At 43.1% G+C, this 19,486-nt stretch overlaps 1 protein-coding gene across 1 annotated transcript in view; it reads right to left on the bottom strand.

Moving 5' to 3' along the window:
• The window catches only part of ADAMTS10 (ADAM metallopeptidase with thrombospondin type 1 motif 10), a 273,868-nt gene that overhangs the window by 16,378 nt on the left and 238,004 nt on the right, over positions 1-19,486 (bottom strand). Inside the window, exon 23 of the mRNA XM_069216852.1 lies at positions 8,852-9,028. Coding sequence (XP_069072953.1) covers positions 8,852-9,028 — 177 coding nt within the window. The remainder of the gene's footprint in view (positions 1-8,851; positions 9,029-19,486) is intronic.

Raw genomic sequence — 19,486 nt, 5'->3', positions numbered from 1 at the left:
GATACCTCACTTGTGTGGGTAGGCCTAGCGCCCGCGACAGGATATGCCCCAAAACACAACGTGGACATATCACAGAAAACAGAGCTGTTTTTAGCAAAGTGACTACCTGTAGATTTTGGCCTCTAGCTCAGCCGCCACCTAGGGAAACCTACCAAACCTGTGCATTTCTGAAAACTAGAGACCTAGGGGAATCCAAGGAGGGGTGACTTGCGGGGCTCGGACCAGGTTCTGTTACCCAGAATCCTTTGCAAACCTCAAAATTTGGCTAAAAAAACACATGTTCCTCACATTTCTGTGGCAGAAAGTTCTGGAATCTGAGAGGAGCCACAAATTTCCTTCCACCCAGCGTTCCCCCACGTCTCCCGATAAAAATGATACCTCACTTGTGTGGGTAGGCCTAGCGCCCGCGACAGGATATGCCCCAAAACACAACGTGGACACATCACAGAAAACAGAGCTGTTTTTAGCAAAGTGACTACCTGGAGATTTTGGCCTCTAGCTCAGCCGCCACCTAGGGAAACCTACCAAACCTGTACATTTCTGAAAACTAGAGACCTAGGGGAATCCAAGGAGGGGTGACTTGTGTGGCTCGGACCAGGTTCTGTTACCCAGAATCCTTTGCAAACCTCAAAATTTGGCTAAAAAAACACATGTCCCTCACATTTCTGTGGCAGAAAGTTCTGGAATCTGAGAGGAGCTACAAATTTCCTTCCACCCAGCGTTCCCCCAAGTCTCCCGATAAAAATGATACCTCACTTGCGTGGGTAGGCCTAGCGCCGGCGACAGGAAACACCCCAAAGCGCAACGTGGACACATCCTAAATTTTGGAAAAAAACAGAGGTGTTTTTTGCGAAGTGCCTACCTGTAGATTTTGGCCTCTAGCTCAGCCGGCACCTAGGGAAACCTACCAAACCTGTGCATTTCTGAAAACTAGAGACCTAGGGGAATCCAAGGAGGGGTGACTTGCGGGGCTCGGACCAGGTTCTGTTACCCAGAATCCTTTGCAAACCTCAAAATTTGGCTACAAATACACATGTTACTCACATTTCTGTGGCAGAAAGTTCTGGAATCTGAGAGGAGCCACAAATTTCCTTCTACCCAGCGTTCCCCCAAGTCTCCCGATAAAAATGATACCTCACTTGCGTGGGTAGGCCTAGCGCCGGCGACAGGAAACACCCCAAAGCGCAACGTGGACACATCCTAAATTTTGGAAAAAAACAGAGGTGTTTTTTGCGAAGTGCCTACCTGTAGATTTTGGCCTCTAGCTCAGCCGGCACCTAGGGAAACCTACCAAACCTGTGCATTTCTGAAAACTAGAGACCTAGGGGAATCCAAGGAGGGGTGACTTGCGGGGCTCGGACCAGGTTCTGTTACCCAGAATCCTTTGCAAACCTCAAAATTTGGCTAAAAATACACATGTTACTCACATTTCTGTGGCAGAAAGTTCTGGAATCTGAGAGGAGCCACAAATTTCCTTCTACCCAGCGTTCCCCCAAGTCTCCCGATAAAAATGATACCTCACTTGTGTGGGTAGGACTAGCGCCCACGAAAGGAAAGGGCCCAAAACACAACGTGGTCACATCACATTTTTTTATAAAAAGCAGTGCCTACCTGTGGATTTTGGCCTGTAGCTCAGCCGACACCTGAGGAAACCTAGCAAACCAGTGCATTTTTGAAATCTAGAAACCCAGGGGAATCCAAGATGGGGTGACTTGCGGGGCTCTGACCAGGTTATGTTACCCAGAATCCTTTGCAAACATCAAAATTTGGCCCAAAAAACACTTTTTCCTCTCATTTCGGTGACAGAAAGTTCTGGAATTTGAGAGGAGCCACAAATTTCCTTCCACCCAGCGTTCCCCTAAGTCTCTCGATAAAAATGGTACATCACTTCTGTGGGTAGGCCTAGCGCCCACAAAAGGAAATGGCCCAAAACACAACGTGGACACAACATATTTTTTCACAGAAAACAGAGGTGTTTTTTGCAAGGTGCCTACCTGTGGTGTTTGGCCTGTAGCTCAGCCGGCCCCAGGGGGGGGGGGCAGAAATGCCCTAAAATAAATTTGCCCCCCCAACCCCCACCCTCCCCCGCCGGGAGCGACCCTTGCCTACGGGGTCGCTCCCCCTGCGTGACATTGGCGCCAAAAAACAAATCCCCGGTGCCTAGTGGTTTCTGCCCCCTTGGGGGCAGATTGACCTAAAATTGGCCAATCTGCCCCCAGGGGGGCAGAAATGGTCTAAATACAATTTGCCCCCCCAGGGGAGCGACCCTTGCCTGATGGGTCGCTCCCCATCTCTAAAAAAAAAAAAAGAACAAAAAAAAAAAACACAAAAAAAAAATTTGCCCTGGCGCCTAGAGGTTTCTTCCCCCCCTGGGGGCAGATCGGCCTAATAATAGGCCGATCTGCCCCCAGGGGGGGCAGAAATGGCCTAAAATAAATTCCCCTCCCCCCCAGGGAGCGACCCTTGCCTAAGTGGTCGCTCCCTTTGCGTGAAATTCACGCAAAGAAAAAACTCCCTGGTGTCTAGTGGTTTCTACCCCCCTTGGGGGCAGATTGGCCTCATCAAAATAGGCCAATCTGCCCCCAAGGGGGGCAGAAATGGGCAAAATATAATTTTCCCCCATTGGGAGCGACCCTTGCCTAAGGGGTCGCTCCCCACCAAAAAAAAAAAAAATGAAACAAAAAAACAAAAAATGGTCCCTGGTGCCTAGAGGTTTCTGCCCCCCCTGGGGGCAGATCGGCCTAATATTAGGCCGATCTGCCCCCAGGGGGGGCAGAAAAGGCCTTCCCGAAAATATGCCCCCCTGGGAGCGACCCTTGCCCAAGGGGTCGCTCCCTTTTGTCAATAACAATAAAAAAAAAAAAAAATCCCTGGTGTCTAGTGGTTTCTACCCCCCTTGGGGGCAGATTGGCCTCATCAAAATAGGCCAATCTGCCCCCAAGGGGGGCAGAAATGGCCAAAATATAATTTTCCCCCAAGGGGAACGACCCTTGCCTAAGGGGTCGCTCCCCACCTCAATAAAAAAAAATGAAACAAAAAAAAAAAAAAATGGTCCCTGGTGCCTAGAGGTTTCTGCCCCCCCTGGGGGCAGAAAAGGCCTTTTCAAAAAAATGCCCCCCCTGGGAGCGACCCTTGCCCAAGGGGTCGCTCCCTTTTGTCAATTTCTAAGAAAAAAAAAAAATCCCTGGTGTCTAGTGGGGTTTCAAAAGCCGGATTGCAAGCAATCCGGCTTTTGAAACCCTCGGAGGGACTTCAAAGGGAAGGAAATACTTTTCCTTCCCTTTGAAGCCCCTCCGGGCCTCCCAAGTGATTGAAAAAGAAATGCTTTTGCATTTCTTTTTAAATCGCGCTGGAAGCAGAGCTTCCAGCGCGACGAGGGAGGCCCCTGTGACACATCAGCGCGCGTGCGCGCTGATGTCACAGGGGGGGGGTGGGGGGGGGTCGGGGGTGGAAGGGGAAGGTCTTCCCCTTCCATCCCCGACTTGGGGGGGGAAGGAGGGTGCACGGGGGGCGCGCTAGCGCGCCCCCAAGTTCCCCTGTGCCATGGACGAGATGATCTCGTCCAAGGCACAGGGGAACTGTAGCCTTGGACGAGATCATCTCGTCCAAGGCACAGAAGAGGTTAAAAGAAAAAGAACTCTGCCCCGAGGAACCATGAAACCGCCTCTAGACCCACCTTTACACCTGACGCCCACAGCCAGAGTCCAAGTGGCCGAGTCCACCGGGGGCTGACACCTGCCGGACTCTGCATCAAAGCCTGCGGCCTCAAACCAAAGACTCCCCATGACTGCGACCTGCCCGGTAAGCTGTTCCCGACACCAAAGGACACCCCTGCACCTGGAGCCCCTGGACCTTGGAGAGCTGGACCATCGGTGTCCCCATGTCCCCTAGCATCAGAACTATAACCTGGGCAGATGTGGGTTTTCTTTGTTCAGCCTCCTGGCCCGAACCTGCAGCCTTTTTTTTAAACATACCCCCCCCCCCCATTGATTTGCATTGCCACCCGATGCCATGTTGGCACTCTGCACCCGGCCACCCCTGTGCCGCTGAGGGTGGAAGTTTGATGCTACCTTGTGCCCCCATGATTATCTCAATTCCATGGGAACGACCCAACACCACTTTATCCACCCGTGGTCAGCACCTTTTTGTTCAATGCCCAGTCTCCATTGGTTAATATTGGGCACCGACTCCAAATTTAACCTCTGTGCCCGGCCGCTGCTGTGGGTGCACTCTTGGTAATGATTTGAACCTTGCCTAGTGTTGACCTAAAACCCCGAAGACTGGATTTGTAGGTCATGTACTTACTGCAAAACTGTATTCATGTTTTCATCCCATTGTTAAATGTACTGAACTGAAAAATTGCACTATGTTGATTTTTGAAACTGAAAAGTACTTATGCTTGTAAATATACCTACCTGATTACGAAGTTCTCGGGATACAAACATATATAAAAATAAATATTACTTTTCTAAATTGGTCTCAGATGTTTCCTTTGAGTGTGTGTCATTTATTGCCTCTGTGAGTACACCAAATGCTTAGCACTACCCTCTCACAAGCCTAACTACCCACACTACCACAAAATAGAGCATTAGTCCTGTCTACTTTTGACTCTGCAATACCAATGGGGGACTCTGCACAGTGCACTTCCTTTTAATAAACCATATAGAGAGCCAGCGTCCTACAATGAGGGACCTGCATATGCTACACATTCCAGATTGGCTTCGATCAAACTTGTCATTAAGAACTAGAAGTTTATGGTCAGTTTATGTATTAGGTGTTAGAAAGTCAGGTTGTAAGACTCCTCTGGTGCCTGACAAGACTCTCAAAGATTTTGCTCTGTATTATTTTCTGTAGTTCTTTTCTTGACATATGGAAGCTGCGGAATTAGGGGTGCTCTGTGTGTTTTGCATTGATTGAGAGTAAGATAATGCAAAAGCTAACTAACTTGAAATGATAAAGGAAGAATGCCAGATGAATGCCAGTTTAGTAACATTCTGAAGCTTTGAGTGCTCATTAAACTGGCCAAACACTTCCTGAGAAGTCTTTATGGGGGAGGGGTCAAAGGGAATGATTAGCCACTTGCTTTATTACTCTATCGATGAAAAACAATAGCACTAGAATTCACCTTTAACATATTAGGCCCAATTGATAAAGATAAATGTACACGCATATATTTTCTACTACACTGAGGTATAACGCTCCACTTTTTTGCCATTCTCCATTCCGATTTAAATATCTCTGCCACCTGAAATAAATGGAGGGGCCTACTACAATTGTTTTCTTAAACATAAATCCAAAAGGGAAATTATAGGAAAATGTAATAAAGTTTATTATTTGTAAACATGAAAACATAAATTTGTATGTAAATGTGAATTAATTTAAAATATATATTATTAACCTGGAAATTATAAAATACAGTTTTACAGCACTTTAACTCCTCAAATTAATGGTGCATGAAATAACAATTTAAATATACTAATCTAATTTATATATCTTATGTTTTAAACAATAATTAAAAATACACCAAATATTTTTCTTTCTATTTAATATTTTGAAATCTTGATTAAAAGTTATATGTGTAATTAATTTACCATTGTTTTACTTTTTAAGAAGTTTAATGTAATTTTATTTTAAATTAAGTTTATTATTAAACATATAATAGTTAATTATAAATTTTGATTTAAAATTTTAATTTATCTTGACTTTAGTTCCTGTGGAGTGTTACTTTAATTTCCAGCCTTCACTGATTTCTTTGGGAATGTGTTGTTGTACCAGTGGTTGGTCATGTGTGGTATTTGACTTACTCCAAGGTTGAGCGGGAGTTGCTTTCACCTGTTTTCACATCTTTGGGCCACAGAACCTTAAAAGTGTGGTTTACGAATTGCAGCTGCCTTACTATTTTGTAGTGATGTGTTTTTTATTTTTGCATGTCCTTCCCAAACCATCCCTAGTTAAAAAACCTCTCCCGTTTTTATTAAGTGTACACCATTTTCCAGCCACTCACCCTTGTCTCACCCACATTTACTACCGAATTGTTTACCTAAGTGTGGTGTGAATTCATCAGCACAGAAAAGATAAGATAGGTGGAGGTCTCTGACCATAGATTTGTGAACTGCATTATGTAGTACATGAGTTGTTTTACCCTAGTATTACTTTCTGTACAACAGAATGCAGTTTGGAAATCGAGCCCAATATTTTCTATCTAGACTGTACTCTGGTATGGGACTAATGGAATGGAATATGGAACTACTATTTTCTTGTTTTTTGTATACAAGATGCGAATGTGTGTGTGAATGTTTCCCCACTACATTTCCCCAATGGCTACAAGTTTTCAGCATGGTCCTATGGAAACACCATGACAGAAACCAAGTCACCCCTTCGCATCAAATGTAACAAGAAGGGGCATAGTTAAACTTTAATCTAGTGAGTCTTCCAAGTCTTCAAAAAATCGTATATTAACTGGGAATTTCTGTCCTGTTTGTTCACTGTACTAGTTTATCCTGATCCTATATTCCATTCAACAGTTTACTCTCACATCTGGTTCCTTTGCAAATTAACTTGAGACATTTTAGTAATCTCTGATCCGGTGAGTGGATCTATCATGAGATAGGCAGGGCATTATGAATTCTTGCTGTTTAAAGCAGGTGAAATAGAGAGCTGGATAACCAGAAGACTATAACCTTTACACATAAACTACTGGGATTACCAGTTCGTCAGAATGTGCCAGTATTGAGGTTGATAAAGAGGAGCTGTACTGAGAAACTGGTGAGAGCTCGGTCTGGAATAATTTTCACCCTGCTTGTGAGAATCGTTCTTGTGAAATGTAAGATATTTAGGGCCAGATATAAGAAGTTAACAGCCACAAAAAATGATAACAATTTACCACCAATCTCTCTGCTACCTGTATCTAATTTTGCAAAACCATGTACTAATTAGTCAGTTTACAACATTTCTAATCTGACAGGATCAACTCTGTCCTACCTAATTAATATTCATTTTGTAAATTGCAAAAGGTGACTGATTAATTACAATCACAGGGTTAGTGGCCTTGAATGGTCAGCATAGATTGCTTTTGCAAAAACGAAAACTAATTTAAAGCAACCTAATTTCCTTTTATTTATTTTTTTAAAAGGTTTATCTTTAAGGTTTCAAGGAGAGTTGGCAGTGGTCCATGGACCACTCCTTGCTCTTGCTCAAACTTTCACCGCCATTTACAAGGGAGGGGGGCACTTTCCTTTTGCGAATAGGTTACTACCTCAACTAGGAAGTCAATAACTTTTCATTGGTTTGCAATAGGAATTAGTACTGATTTGATATTTGAAGGACTGCCCAAAGCACTCCCATTCCGAATCAGTATCCATTCAAAAGTCCACATCTCACCTTTTTGAGACTTAAAATTCTGAATAGAATCGTAGTGCTTATGACTGCAAAAAAGTTTGATATTCAGGGCCAGAGTGTTTGACCTCCAAGTTAGTTTTCTCAATCCTCTAAAGGGTATTCATCCCCATGCAATGTATTCAGTCATGTTTCACAACATATAGCTCAGTGAATCAGAGTATGTGGCCCACCATGCTGATGCATCATGAAGAAAGTGGTTTGTTCTGAAGGTAGACACATAGTGGAAAGAGACTCTAACCTCTTCATTTGGTTATGATGTGTGCAGTACATAATATAATGTTGGTTACATAGAAGGCATTTCCCTGGTACTTCTGTATTAGCCACCCGCTTATTTTGGTTCAGTGGATGATGACCTTCTAATGGGCTGCCTGATGCTTGGGTCTTGGATGTAGAACAGTTACTATGGCGTTTGTGTCCTAGTGGCATTGTTTCACGAATTACACTGCAATGTCTTCCCTTAATTCTATTTCCAGTACTATATACTTCACCATATACAAAACTGTACTGCTATATTCTGCCTGTGCACACAATCTTTTGGAATCTTGCGTATTCAGAAATCAATACTGTCATCCTATCTCGCTCCACAAATTCGGAGCATGTTTAGTAAAATAAAGAATTGAAAGCTAAGTGTTGCAAGACATTTCTTTTGAGTATTTTACAAAATGGAATGGCCTTTCAAGAAAAGAACATTGGCTCAAATATTTCTTAATTTTTTTAGATTAGTTAATCTCATGTGACTAAGAGATACCCAACTATTTGGTTTCAGAGAGGTCTGTTCCATTCTAAATGCAACGCCTGTAGATAATTATTACACATCAACTAATTTCAGTAGTCACAATGCTGCTCTATAAGAAAATATATATTTCCTTTTTTATTTGCTACATAAATTGTTATAAGTCATCTAAGACATTCTCTAGCAACTATATATTTTCATAGACAGGGTGGCTTTTAAAAAATAAAATCCATACATCACAACAACACATGTATTTACGTTTCAATGTAACTAACAAGAATTATATTTGTGCTCATTCATAATAATAAGTAGTATCCATACAAAACATCAACAAGCCCCCCTATCTAATTCTGTTATTATCTTGGAGAACCAATTATTGATCAGCGTTTTTCTTCATCGACAATCTTGTCACAAATTCCTATGTATGTTCACTAAACAGTAAACAGTTTATTTTCCTTAGAGCTTTAGATGCCATGCAAAGGTTCTAACCATCAGCACTGTGCAAGTGGAAAACGTGCATACTCTTCTCCCTCACAAGAGCATCTTTTAAAAAATGTAGATAATTACAACCAGATCGAACTGAGTGTTTGACTGGGCGTGAGTTTATGGATAAAAGGTTTGTGTGATATGTTTTTGGAGATAGGAGGTTGGGTTTTCAAGCGTGTTTTATGCTGAGAATATAGCAACCCACAGACCCCCAATAGAATAAACTAAATTTACCTCGCCCCATTCTCCAGTCAACCATCGTGCAGGCGGGCATCGTCGGAGGTTACACCTCATGCTGGTGAGTGGCTTTGCACTTTCTGGGCACTGAGATGTTGGCAGAGTCGTGAGATGGTCTCCACTTTTGCACAAGACGATACGGTGCCGAAAGCCAGGCCCACAACTTGGAGTGCACTGTTCACAAGAATAAAACAATTGAAGGCGGGTTGGGTAAAGTAGTGGAGATGAATGTGACATGTTGAACACTGTAGCAGAATCCCTTTTTGCCAACATTGTAGAAAGCACCAGTCCAGCAAACAGATCGCGGAAAGCTAATTACAGCATATTTACCAAAACCAGCCCGAGACCAAAAGCCTCATCAAGAGTTTTGTTGTCAGGGTGGCTGAGGACAATATGTTCACCAGCCTGACAGATTGCCATGCCCCATATTTAGAGATCACGGTTGGCCAGCGGTGATCTCTTTCCTTGGGTAGGAATCACTTTCATGGTGGCTCCTGTCAAGATACATAACATGTGGTGGACAGCCGACAATGGTTTTGACAGATGTTCCCGAAACTTAACCTTTGTCTTTATTTAAAAAAAACAATCTCCCAAAGTGTGAGCTTGTTACAGAAATGTAAATTACTAATGAACCCCCACCAACCTCAATTCCTTGTCAGTTTTTTCCTGGGTATGGGATTTGTTATTTAGTTTTTGGTGTAGAAGGAAAGGCCACCGCTCCATCCACCCCAAATAGGGCAGGTATTGTAATGCCCTTCCTCAGATGGTCTGTAGTCCATTGGTCCTGTCATAGGAAGTTTGGTCAACAGAGCAAATGGAGGTTCAGTCCCATATTCACCATCACAGTTGCCAGGCTAAGCCCACCCCTGAAAGCAAACACTGCAATTATGCCATTAAAATACTGCCACAAAATGCACATGCACAGCATAAGCACAGATAAACATGGACTCTTGCAACATCTGAAATCCTCAAAAAGCATGTTCAAGAGACCCATCCTCCAGACTACAAGTACCCACAATGTGGTTCTTAGGAACAAATAACTGACAACACAAAATAGATTTAATCAGAATAATGAAAAAAAAAAACTGTAGTAGTATCTAACAAAATATGGCAGAGCTCATATCAAAATGGGCAGGACCTACAATTGTATCCAGGTGCTGCAAAACATTAATTAATAGCAGTTCACAGGATAATGTGCATCCACAGCCACTTGCCTGGAAAGTCTCCAAAAAGCAAAGGCAATTCCATCAACCTTGCACCCATTGCTTAATTAGAGCTGGTGGTCGCAGGTGGGGTCTACCAGCACTAATTTCTGGTAACCAGTGCGCATTTTTAGTAAACAGGCTTTGATCCAGAGCAAGAGACAAAAAAAGATAGAAAAAGGGGGAAGAATGGACAAAGAGGAGGAGTCCCTCGGTCCCGTGACTCGAAAGACTTCTTCGAAGAAAAACAACTTGTAACACTCCGACCCAACACCAGATGGCGGCGGGCTATGCACAACATGTGTATCTACAGCGACAGATGCCATCGAACATATGGAAAAACAGTGACAAAGGGAGAAAGCAGGGATGCAAAGGGCAAGCAAGTGTCTGGTAGTTGAAGAAACGTGGAATCAAGACTGCATAGCCTTGCAACCCGACCTTCAATAGCATTGGACAGCGGCTTCCGGGCAAAACTTTGGGATCCAGACTTTTTTTTTAACAAACTAAGGAATGCCTATACTCCAAAACCAAACCACAAAACACAAAGGAAGCTGCTTGCCATAGAATTATAATGATGTGGAGACCTAACCTCCCAGAAACGCATTTGTTCCTGCCACTTATAACCCTAAAGAGGTGGGCAGCTAACAGCGAAAGGTTTCAGCAATGGGACACCCTCTGAGACTACCTAACTATGGATGCATTCAGAGTTTCAGTCTCAACAAGAACACTAACAATCTTCTACTGCTCAACAAACCTTTCCTCACATCATGGCTGTGAAGAACATGCTGCTAAGATCACTATGTTACTATGTCACTGAGTATTTACAAAGAGTTGCTGGAGACAAATCACCATCTCACAACCATTACTTTCCAGGAATGTATGCTATATCACTGATGCTAATACGCTTTTCGCCTTCACCCAGACACAACAAATGTTTGGTTAAAAATAATGTGAAAGGGTTACAAACAATGTCGATTTCAATTTGCCAAAGCTACATTATTGATAGCTGACTAACAGATTGTTTAAAAATAGTCACTGACCTTTCTGCAAATGTCCTGTTGCTCTATTCGGTGGGTAAGAGTGATACCACAGTTTCCTCAAGCAATGACCCCATCCTTGCACAACTAAATCCCAAATGACACTTATGTAGGGCAATGTGAAGCATGGCCGGAAGATTTCACATAAGGAAAAAGTCTTACACAGACCCCGATTTTCATTATGTTATGATGCAAGAGTGAGTGGGTACCTTAAAGACCTGCTGTTACTGGAGTAGACATGCCATCTCTGGTATGAGGCCTTCTGATAATGGTATGATAGGTCTAAATCTAAGGGTTTCTAGCCGCTTATGAAAGTGGACTCATCCTATCCTATCACTACTGTTATGAATCAAAAGATGATGCACCCTAGATTCACACACCTGATGCCTCACTTGGACACACGTTCTAATAATACTCTTGCCTCTCACCAATATTATTCATGTATGTGTGTATACCTACGTATCTCATACAAAGGATTGTGATGGTGAAAACTATTGACTAAGGACACAACAGCTGTATCTTGTAGGATTCATTAAAGACTGAAGAGGATTCAATCTGCGTCACCCAACACAAACATTTAAACAACACAAACAACCATTCAGAAATGACAGCATTATGTGCTGGACTTGTTTTCAACTTATGAACACTATGTATAGCTTTCCTTCCTGAACAAAACATTGGAACCAGTTATTGTTTTAGTCTTTTAACTGAATGTATTTGGGGGTTTTGTGTATCATAGATTGTGCCTACAAGGGGAGCAGAGCAGTTACACAACACAAGTATTATGTGCAGGCCATTACAACGTGTAATGGAGCACAAAGAAATGTAAGTAGTGGTAAGCCATAATTTAATTACAGGACCTGAGGCTATCAATATGCATATGTTCCTTTAATTCCACTCCACGCTATGCAGCACTTTAAAGAAGATAACATCATAAATAAAACATTCCAGGGAAGAAGATGGTCTGACTTCCTCCCTTGCGTCTTGTAGAGGCGAGTCCTTATCTTTTGGGGACCAGGTGCGGGCCTCCCAAGATCGTGTCTCCTCTTTTTGTCAGAGTGCGAACTCGACTCCTTTTAGAATCCCTCCGCGTATAGAAAAGGCAGGCCGAGCCTTCTGCCTTGTATCTTGTACATGTGCGTCTTGTTGACGCGGTTTTGGGAATGCCACTTCATGAGAAGCCTCGTCTAAACATTGAGAGTGAAGGCTAAGGGAATGCGTTGGGCAATGGTCTCCTGACCCAACGCAAGACATGAGTCTCCATTTTCCTTTGGGCCCGATGCTTTATTGTTATTAAAACAAACATCCCTACAGAAGGATTGAGACGTCAGTCTGACAGTTGACAGTTTCAAGCTCTGTATTAGACTGGCAACTGTATCAAACCAAGAAACTGCGATTTGGAGTCTTTCCTATCGTGAACTTTGCTCTTTTTGGGTTCACCGCGATTCCATAGTATCCCCTTACTGCTTAACAAATACCATACTAATTTGAAACTTACTATTTCACCTATACAAGCCTTTCCAAAAAATTATTAGGATGTTTGACATGGATGGCCAAAGATCTGAGGTTTGTTAGATGAGGATTTAATCAAGAAACTGATTCAACATGAACTGGGGTCCTGTGTCAAAGAGACACTTGACCAATCCGTGTTTGGAAGTGAGTCAGATGAAAATGTCCCTCTTGAAATTACAATCCAGACTAACAGAGGAGGTAAGCAAAAAAAGGAAAACTAAACACCCTGACATAATTGAAAAAGAGGCTAAGGCCTATAAAAAAAATTAGGAGGTCTAAGCACCTCGCATTGAATGGAGGTCTTAAGCACCTCAAAAGACATCCAAAATCATAATACTTTTGATACAGAGTCTTAAAACGAGAACAACTTAGATTAATACATTTTTGATTTAAAAAGTGAATGATTCTTTCAAAAGACATCCAAAATCATAATACTTTTGATACAGAGTCTTATAACGAGAACAACGTAGATGAATACAGTTGTATTGTATTGTATTGTATTGAGTTATTTATAAAGCGCATTCCGGCAAGAAGCATCGAAGCGCTAAACTGAGCAAGTAAACGGGAGAACAAAGTGCTCCTCCAAAAAAGACAGTGTGCCTATTGCGAAAAAAGCCAAGTTTTCTGATTTTTTCTAAAAATGGTGTGGGTGGCTGTTTGACGAAGCGCAAGAGATAGTGCATTCCATAGCCTTGCGACTTCTACCATAAACGCACAGTCCCCCCATCTAGCCCTATTCCATTGGGGAACCGCGATCATATGTTTGGAAGAGGATCTCAAATTTCTGGTAGGTTGGTATTGTCGCAGGGTAGACTTCAGTTATTCGCAACCCTCAAACTGTAATGCTCTATGAGTTTTGATAACTTTGATGGTGATTAAGTCCTACTGGAGGAGGACCTCCCCTCCTTCTCTGAGGACATAATTAAAGATCCATTGGGTAAGGAGATGTTCTCTCCTGAGAATATCAAAAATTCCAAGGAGTTCTGAATGATGCTCTCAAAAACATGTGGCAAAGTTAATCAAAGGATGGATCCGTAATCCTCTGGAGAAAAGGGTGAGAAACATTCTAAGAGCTGAATGTTCTCGACCAGTCATACACGACAGAGCCTGCCTTACCCCCAACCTCGACCCGGAACTAATTACTTTTCTCTTTAAGATGGGAAGAGATCCAAAGAGAGATCTTGAGAGGTCTCTCAAATCTTGCCAAGACTGTCTTCTTGGCATGATAGGACCTCTGGCAAGGATAATTGACATGTTGGAGGATGCACATGTCTATGAGATATTTTAAGGGGATGGAGCCAGAGGGCAATGGTTTTGCTTGGCAATGTGAACGCCGGACCAAACATAGAAAGATGAAGGGTTGTACTCTTAAAAATTAGCCCTAAGCTTGGCGATCTCGCAGAACGTGAACCGTCCGAAAACCCTAAAGGCCTTCTCTTTGGGAAGGATATGATTAAAACTCTAAATAAATACGTCACTACATTTACAGCCCTAGGTAAGGCACAAACTGGCATGCATAAGGTTTTCAACCAAAGAGTTTTTGCTCGGGCCGGTAGAATGGGACTTTCTACCTGTCAAGGAATACAAAGGTACCACTTCTCAACCTATACGCAGACAAGAGGACTCTACAGAGGCTATCAAGGCAGATACGTTTCCCAGAGAGGATGCTCCTTCTGTGGTAAAGGCAGCAAACCACATGGTCAAGCCTCACAGGATACCAGGGTGAGTACTACAAGTTTACATTCTTTCCCAATAAAGGCAGGAGGTCGCCTAAAATTATTTTCCCATTTTTGGGAAACAATTACACAAGACCCATGGGTTTTAGAAACCATCCAAGGATTCAGAATAGATTTCTTGGAAAAACATTTCCAGTGCTCTTCCCCAAAATAACTGAATTTATCCCCCACACCAGAGATTATCGTAGAAGAGGAAGTAGGTTCTATTTTACACAAAGGAGCCATCCTACAGGTACCGCTATAAAACAATTGTTTGTAAGCACTCTGTTCTTAGTGGAGAAGAAAGACAAGGGATGGAGACCTGTAATAAATATAAGGCGTTTGAACGAATAGTCTACAGACACTTCAAGATGGAAGGTATCCATCTTTTCAGGGACATGTTGTTGAAGGAAGATTGGCTCGTGAAATTAGATCTGAAGGATGCTTACTTTATGATTTCAATGGCTAGGGAACACCAACCTTACCTGCAGTTCACCTGGAAGGGTTGCATTTACCAATTCTGTGCACTTCCCTTTGGTCTATCATCGGCACCTTTGGTGTTACACCGAGGTGCCAAGGGCAGTTGCATCCTTCCTCGGAGAGAGGACCATTCGGATGATCATTTATCTGGATGACATCCTCATGTTGCAATGCCATTCACAGATCTTGAAGGACTTAAACTATCTCCCTATTACAGAATCTAGGGTTCATTGTAAACCGAGAGAAGTCTGTCCTTACGTCTTCCAGGAGCTTGGGTTTTAAGATAGATACTGTAAACGTAGTCCTCCAACTGCCCCTAAAAAAGGTCAACAAGATAAGGAAGGAAATTCGTTTTGCTCTCAGGCAGGAACCTATCACACAGAGAACTAGCCAGGCTCTTAGGCCTTTTATCTTCCTCTATCCAAGCGATCTTCCCGGGTCCCTTACATTATCAAGTGTTGCAAGGTTTAAAGGTTAAAAGCAAAAGCACTTTGAGAAGGTTTATAATATGGAGACAGGATAGTCCTAGATTAATTGATTACGCAATTTATAAAGGGCATGGCTACCCAGCAGATTTCCCAGTGCTAGCTTAAGGATACATTCATCGTCAACCAAGGCCTCCAAGAGTTATATACTCGTCTGTTCAAACAGCTAAGTTTTAAGGAACCCCGAAAGGGAGTTACAATCTTTCAAGAATAACGGGAGGTTGTTCCAGAGTTTGGGTCCTAAGATACGGGAGGAATGACCGCCTTGGCGAACCCTCCGTGTTCTAGGGACAACAGCTAGATTCTGGTAGCTTGATCTGAGAGTACGCCTAGACAAATAGCAGGTAACTTCAGAGCTCAGATAAGGAGAGGCAATGTTGTGGAGACATTTATACATGAAGCAGAGTGCGTTAAAATGCACCAGCTTGTCCACAGGCAGCCAATGGTGTGATTTTAGCAAGGTGGCAGAGCTAGTAAACTGCTGGGCGAAGCAAAAGGCACACAGCAACATTCGGTACTATTTGAAGACGTTTTAATAAGGCTTTGGTTACTCAAAGATGAAGAACATTTCCGTTATCCAGCCTTGACATAACTAAGGCTTGAATTATGGTGCACTGGGCTGTAAATGGAATACAATAAAGATTTTTTTTCAACCATTTCAAGATGCCAAAACAGGTGGCAGCCACCTTAGTTATATGTTGCTTCATTGACAGCTCCCGGTCTAACCACACTCCCAGGCTTTTTACAGAGGAGGCAGGGAGCAGAGGGGCACCCAAGGATGTTGGCCAAAGGTGCAGGCCCCATGATATACAGGAATTACCCACCAGTAGTACCTCAGTCTTATCACCATTCGACTTCAGGAAGTTTGCGCACATCCAGTTTGTCTCTTGCTGTAGACAAAGAGGAAGTGTAACCACGGTTGACTGATCCTTTGAAGACAGAGAAACCACAATTTGGGAGACAACCGCAAAGGAAAAGAGAGTGAGGTCAAAACCCTTGATGATATCAGAATGTGGCCTCACATAAAGACTAAAAAGTAAAGGGCTCAAAATGGAATCTTGAGGCATACCTGACGTGGGAGCGCACGGCTTTGATCTACATTGATTTGAGTGGACCTGGAAAAAACGTTTCTCCAAAAAGGATTTAATACAGATGAGTCCCTTACACCGTATGCCCAAGCCATCACGTCTCCTAAGTAAAATTTCATGGTTCAGTGTCAAAAGCTGCCCTCAAGTCCAGAAGCAGGAGTGCACCTGTCCCTCCGTCATCCAATTTATGTCTCAAAAATTCAGTGACCAAAAACAATGCAGATTCAGTGCTGTAACCTGCCCGAAAACCTGACTGAGAGGTTTGGAGTAGATCATTCTGTTCGTGAGTCGTGTTAATTGCAGATTCACATGTTTTTCTAACAGTATTGAAAATATAGATAATAGAGATATAGGGGGTCATTATGACCAAGGTTTGACCGCCGGGCGGCCGCTAATGCAGCCGCACTCGTGCCACGGCCATTATGAGATCCCAGCTGGGCCGCAACACAGGCAGTGTTGCGGGCGTGCGACGGGTGCAGTTGCACCCGTCGCACTTTTCACTGTCTGCATAGCAGACAGCGAAAAGCTGCACGGGGCCGTGGCAGGGGGCCCCTGCACTGCCCATGCCAGTGGCATGGGCAGTGCAGGGGCCCTGCGACTCCCCTTTCTGCCAGCCTTTTCATGGCGGTGCAAACCGCCATGAAAAGGCTGGCGGGAGGGGGACTCGTAATCCCCTGGGCAGCGCTGCCCTGAGGGATTACTCCCGCCGGGACTCAGCCAAAACAACCCTGGCAGTCAAAGACCACCAGGGTTGTAATGACCCCCAAAGACTTATAGTTGGACCATACCAGTGGATGAGCATTAGGCTTTTTCAGCAAAGGGGTGACTAAAGTTGTTTTCCAGCAACTAGGGACTACCCCACTAAGTGGGACTGATTCAATGGGTGGACAATCAACTCTAGATTTTGTTGAGAGCGCTTACCTAAAATGTCTGGGTGGCACTGATCCAAAGGGGAGCAAGATTTCAAGGTTAATAAGGAAAGCTGTACAGAAGGTAGGTCAATAGGCTCAAAATGTGTTACTAAAGCCCTAGCACTAGAGGCACCAGTAGGTTAAAGTGCCTTTACTGTGGGTAAAAGGTGTTTTTAATAGCCTCGATTTTATTGACAAAAAAGTCTGAAATCTCATTGCACTGTGGTTGAGAAAGGGAGACGCTAAGTGTTTGTTTGGATAAATCCGCAAGCAACTTCACCACCTTATAGGGTGGCTTAGGACTGTTTTGGTTTCTGTAATTTTCTCTATAAAGTGAGTCGCCTTAGCTTGTCTACAGTTTTTCTGTTAAGAACTTAAAGTGTTTTTTTTTTATAAGTCAGCTTATCACTTTGGAGACAAGATTTACTCCAAATTCTCTCTAACTGTTTACAAATTTTCTTCTTAAATAAGGAGTCCGTAAACCATAGTGCTGGGGGTAAGGATCTGTGATGGTGCTTACTGTTAATGAGCACCATCATATCTGCAGGGGCTCTAAGTCAGCTATTTTTTGCGCAGCACCTTTTACTGAATTATCTAAGACAGGCGAATACTCCTCTAACAGCGCATTCTATTTCTGAACATCAAGTTTAGCCCAACACCTCCAATGGGACGTAGACTATTTGACCATGTAATGAGGTTGGGAGTCAATTGAGAATAAGGAGTAATGATAAGGCCATGTCAGAAGTGGAGGCATATCAGACTGAAGAGTATCTAAATTAGAAAAGATAGGATCCAATAGATGCTCAGCTATGAGTGGGAAAGGGGTTAGTAAAATTCAGCTTTAAGGCTAAGACGTCCTCAGCTAGGGACAGATTAATTTTACCTGTTTTATCCTCAAAGTGAAGATTTAAGTCTCCCAGCACGGTAAAATTGGTGCATTTAATAATAGCAGAGGACAGTTCCTCTATTAATTCAGAGCCCCAGTTACTAGCTGCAGTTGGGGGACAATAAATTAGAACACCTGACAGTGAAATTCTCTGTCGGTTGGGGTGCTCCTCTAAGTACACAAGACACTGGTGGCTTTTGGTCATATTCAGAGAGATCACATCATATAAACTATTTAGAGTTGACAGCAGGACTCTATGCCCTTATGAGTTTCAAAGATTGTTTAAAGGGCAACGCAGTACTGCTAAAGATGGACAGTGTTTCTGCAGTGGCATATATCAATCGTCTAGGTGGAACAAAATCTTCATACCTGTCTTCTTTAGCCAAAAAACTTTGGTTGTTTTGTTTAGAGCACAAGATCAAACTAAAGGCAGAATATTTTCCAGGGAAGGTAAATGTCAGTGCAGACTGGAATTCAAGGTTTTTACGGGATTTCAGCGATTGGAAACTCAATCCTAATTTTTTCAGAAGAATATTCCTAGTTTGGGGCTCTCCAAGGTTAGACCTGTTCGCAAGCAGACTGACGTTTCAGTTGGAGAGATACTTCATTTGAATACCAGATCCTGGGGCTTTGGCAGTGAATGCCTTCCTCCAGACTTAGAAGGGAATAAACGCTTATGCATTCTCTCCTTTCAAGATGATCCCAAGAGTACTACAGAAGGTCAGACAGGAGAGGTTGGCCTGATAACTCCCTTTTGGATCTCTGAGGCGGGGTTTCTGATGTGTTTGAAACAAGCTTACGAAATCCCCATCCTGATGTATGCAGCGCAAGGCCTTTTAATAAATGCAGACAGAGAGGAACATCCTCTGGTCCTGAATGGGACTTTGAACCTTCTTGCATGGAAAGTGTCAGGAGATCTAGAGAGATGTCAGGTCTTTCGGGTAGAGCAGGAGAACTCTTGGATGAATCATGGGCACTGGACACCCACAGCAGATAAACAGGAGTTTGGAAGATCTGGTTATGTTGGTGCTTGGAAAGGGACTTTGATCCGGTGGACACTCCTATAGTAGAGGTTGTGAACTTCTGAGTAGAACAGTTCGATAAAGGTCTTAGTTATAGGACATTAAACTGTTATAGGTCAGCAATTTCTGTGGGACACAGTATTGTTAATGGCAGATCGATTGGTAATAATGTCTTAGTATGCAGGGTGGTCAAAAGCATTAGACTTAGAAGACACCCTAGATCTAGGTATACTTCCCTTTGGGATGTTAACTTGGTTCTTTCTTTGTTTAGCTCTTGCAAAGATATCTGGATCT

Source organism: Pleurodeles waltl, chromosome 12 (assembly GCF_031143425.1).
Source record: "Pleurodeles waltl isolate 20211129_DDA chromosome 12, aPleWal1.hap1.20221129, whole genome shotgun sequence".
In the NCBI taxonomy this organism is placed as follows: Eukaryota; Metazoa; Chordata; class Amphibia; order Caudata; family Salamandridae; genus Pleurodeles; species Pleurodeles waltl.
The sequence above is the reverse complement of the archived record's forward strand: the minus strand, read 5'-3'. Positions and strand labels throughout refer to the sequence as shown.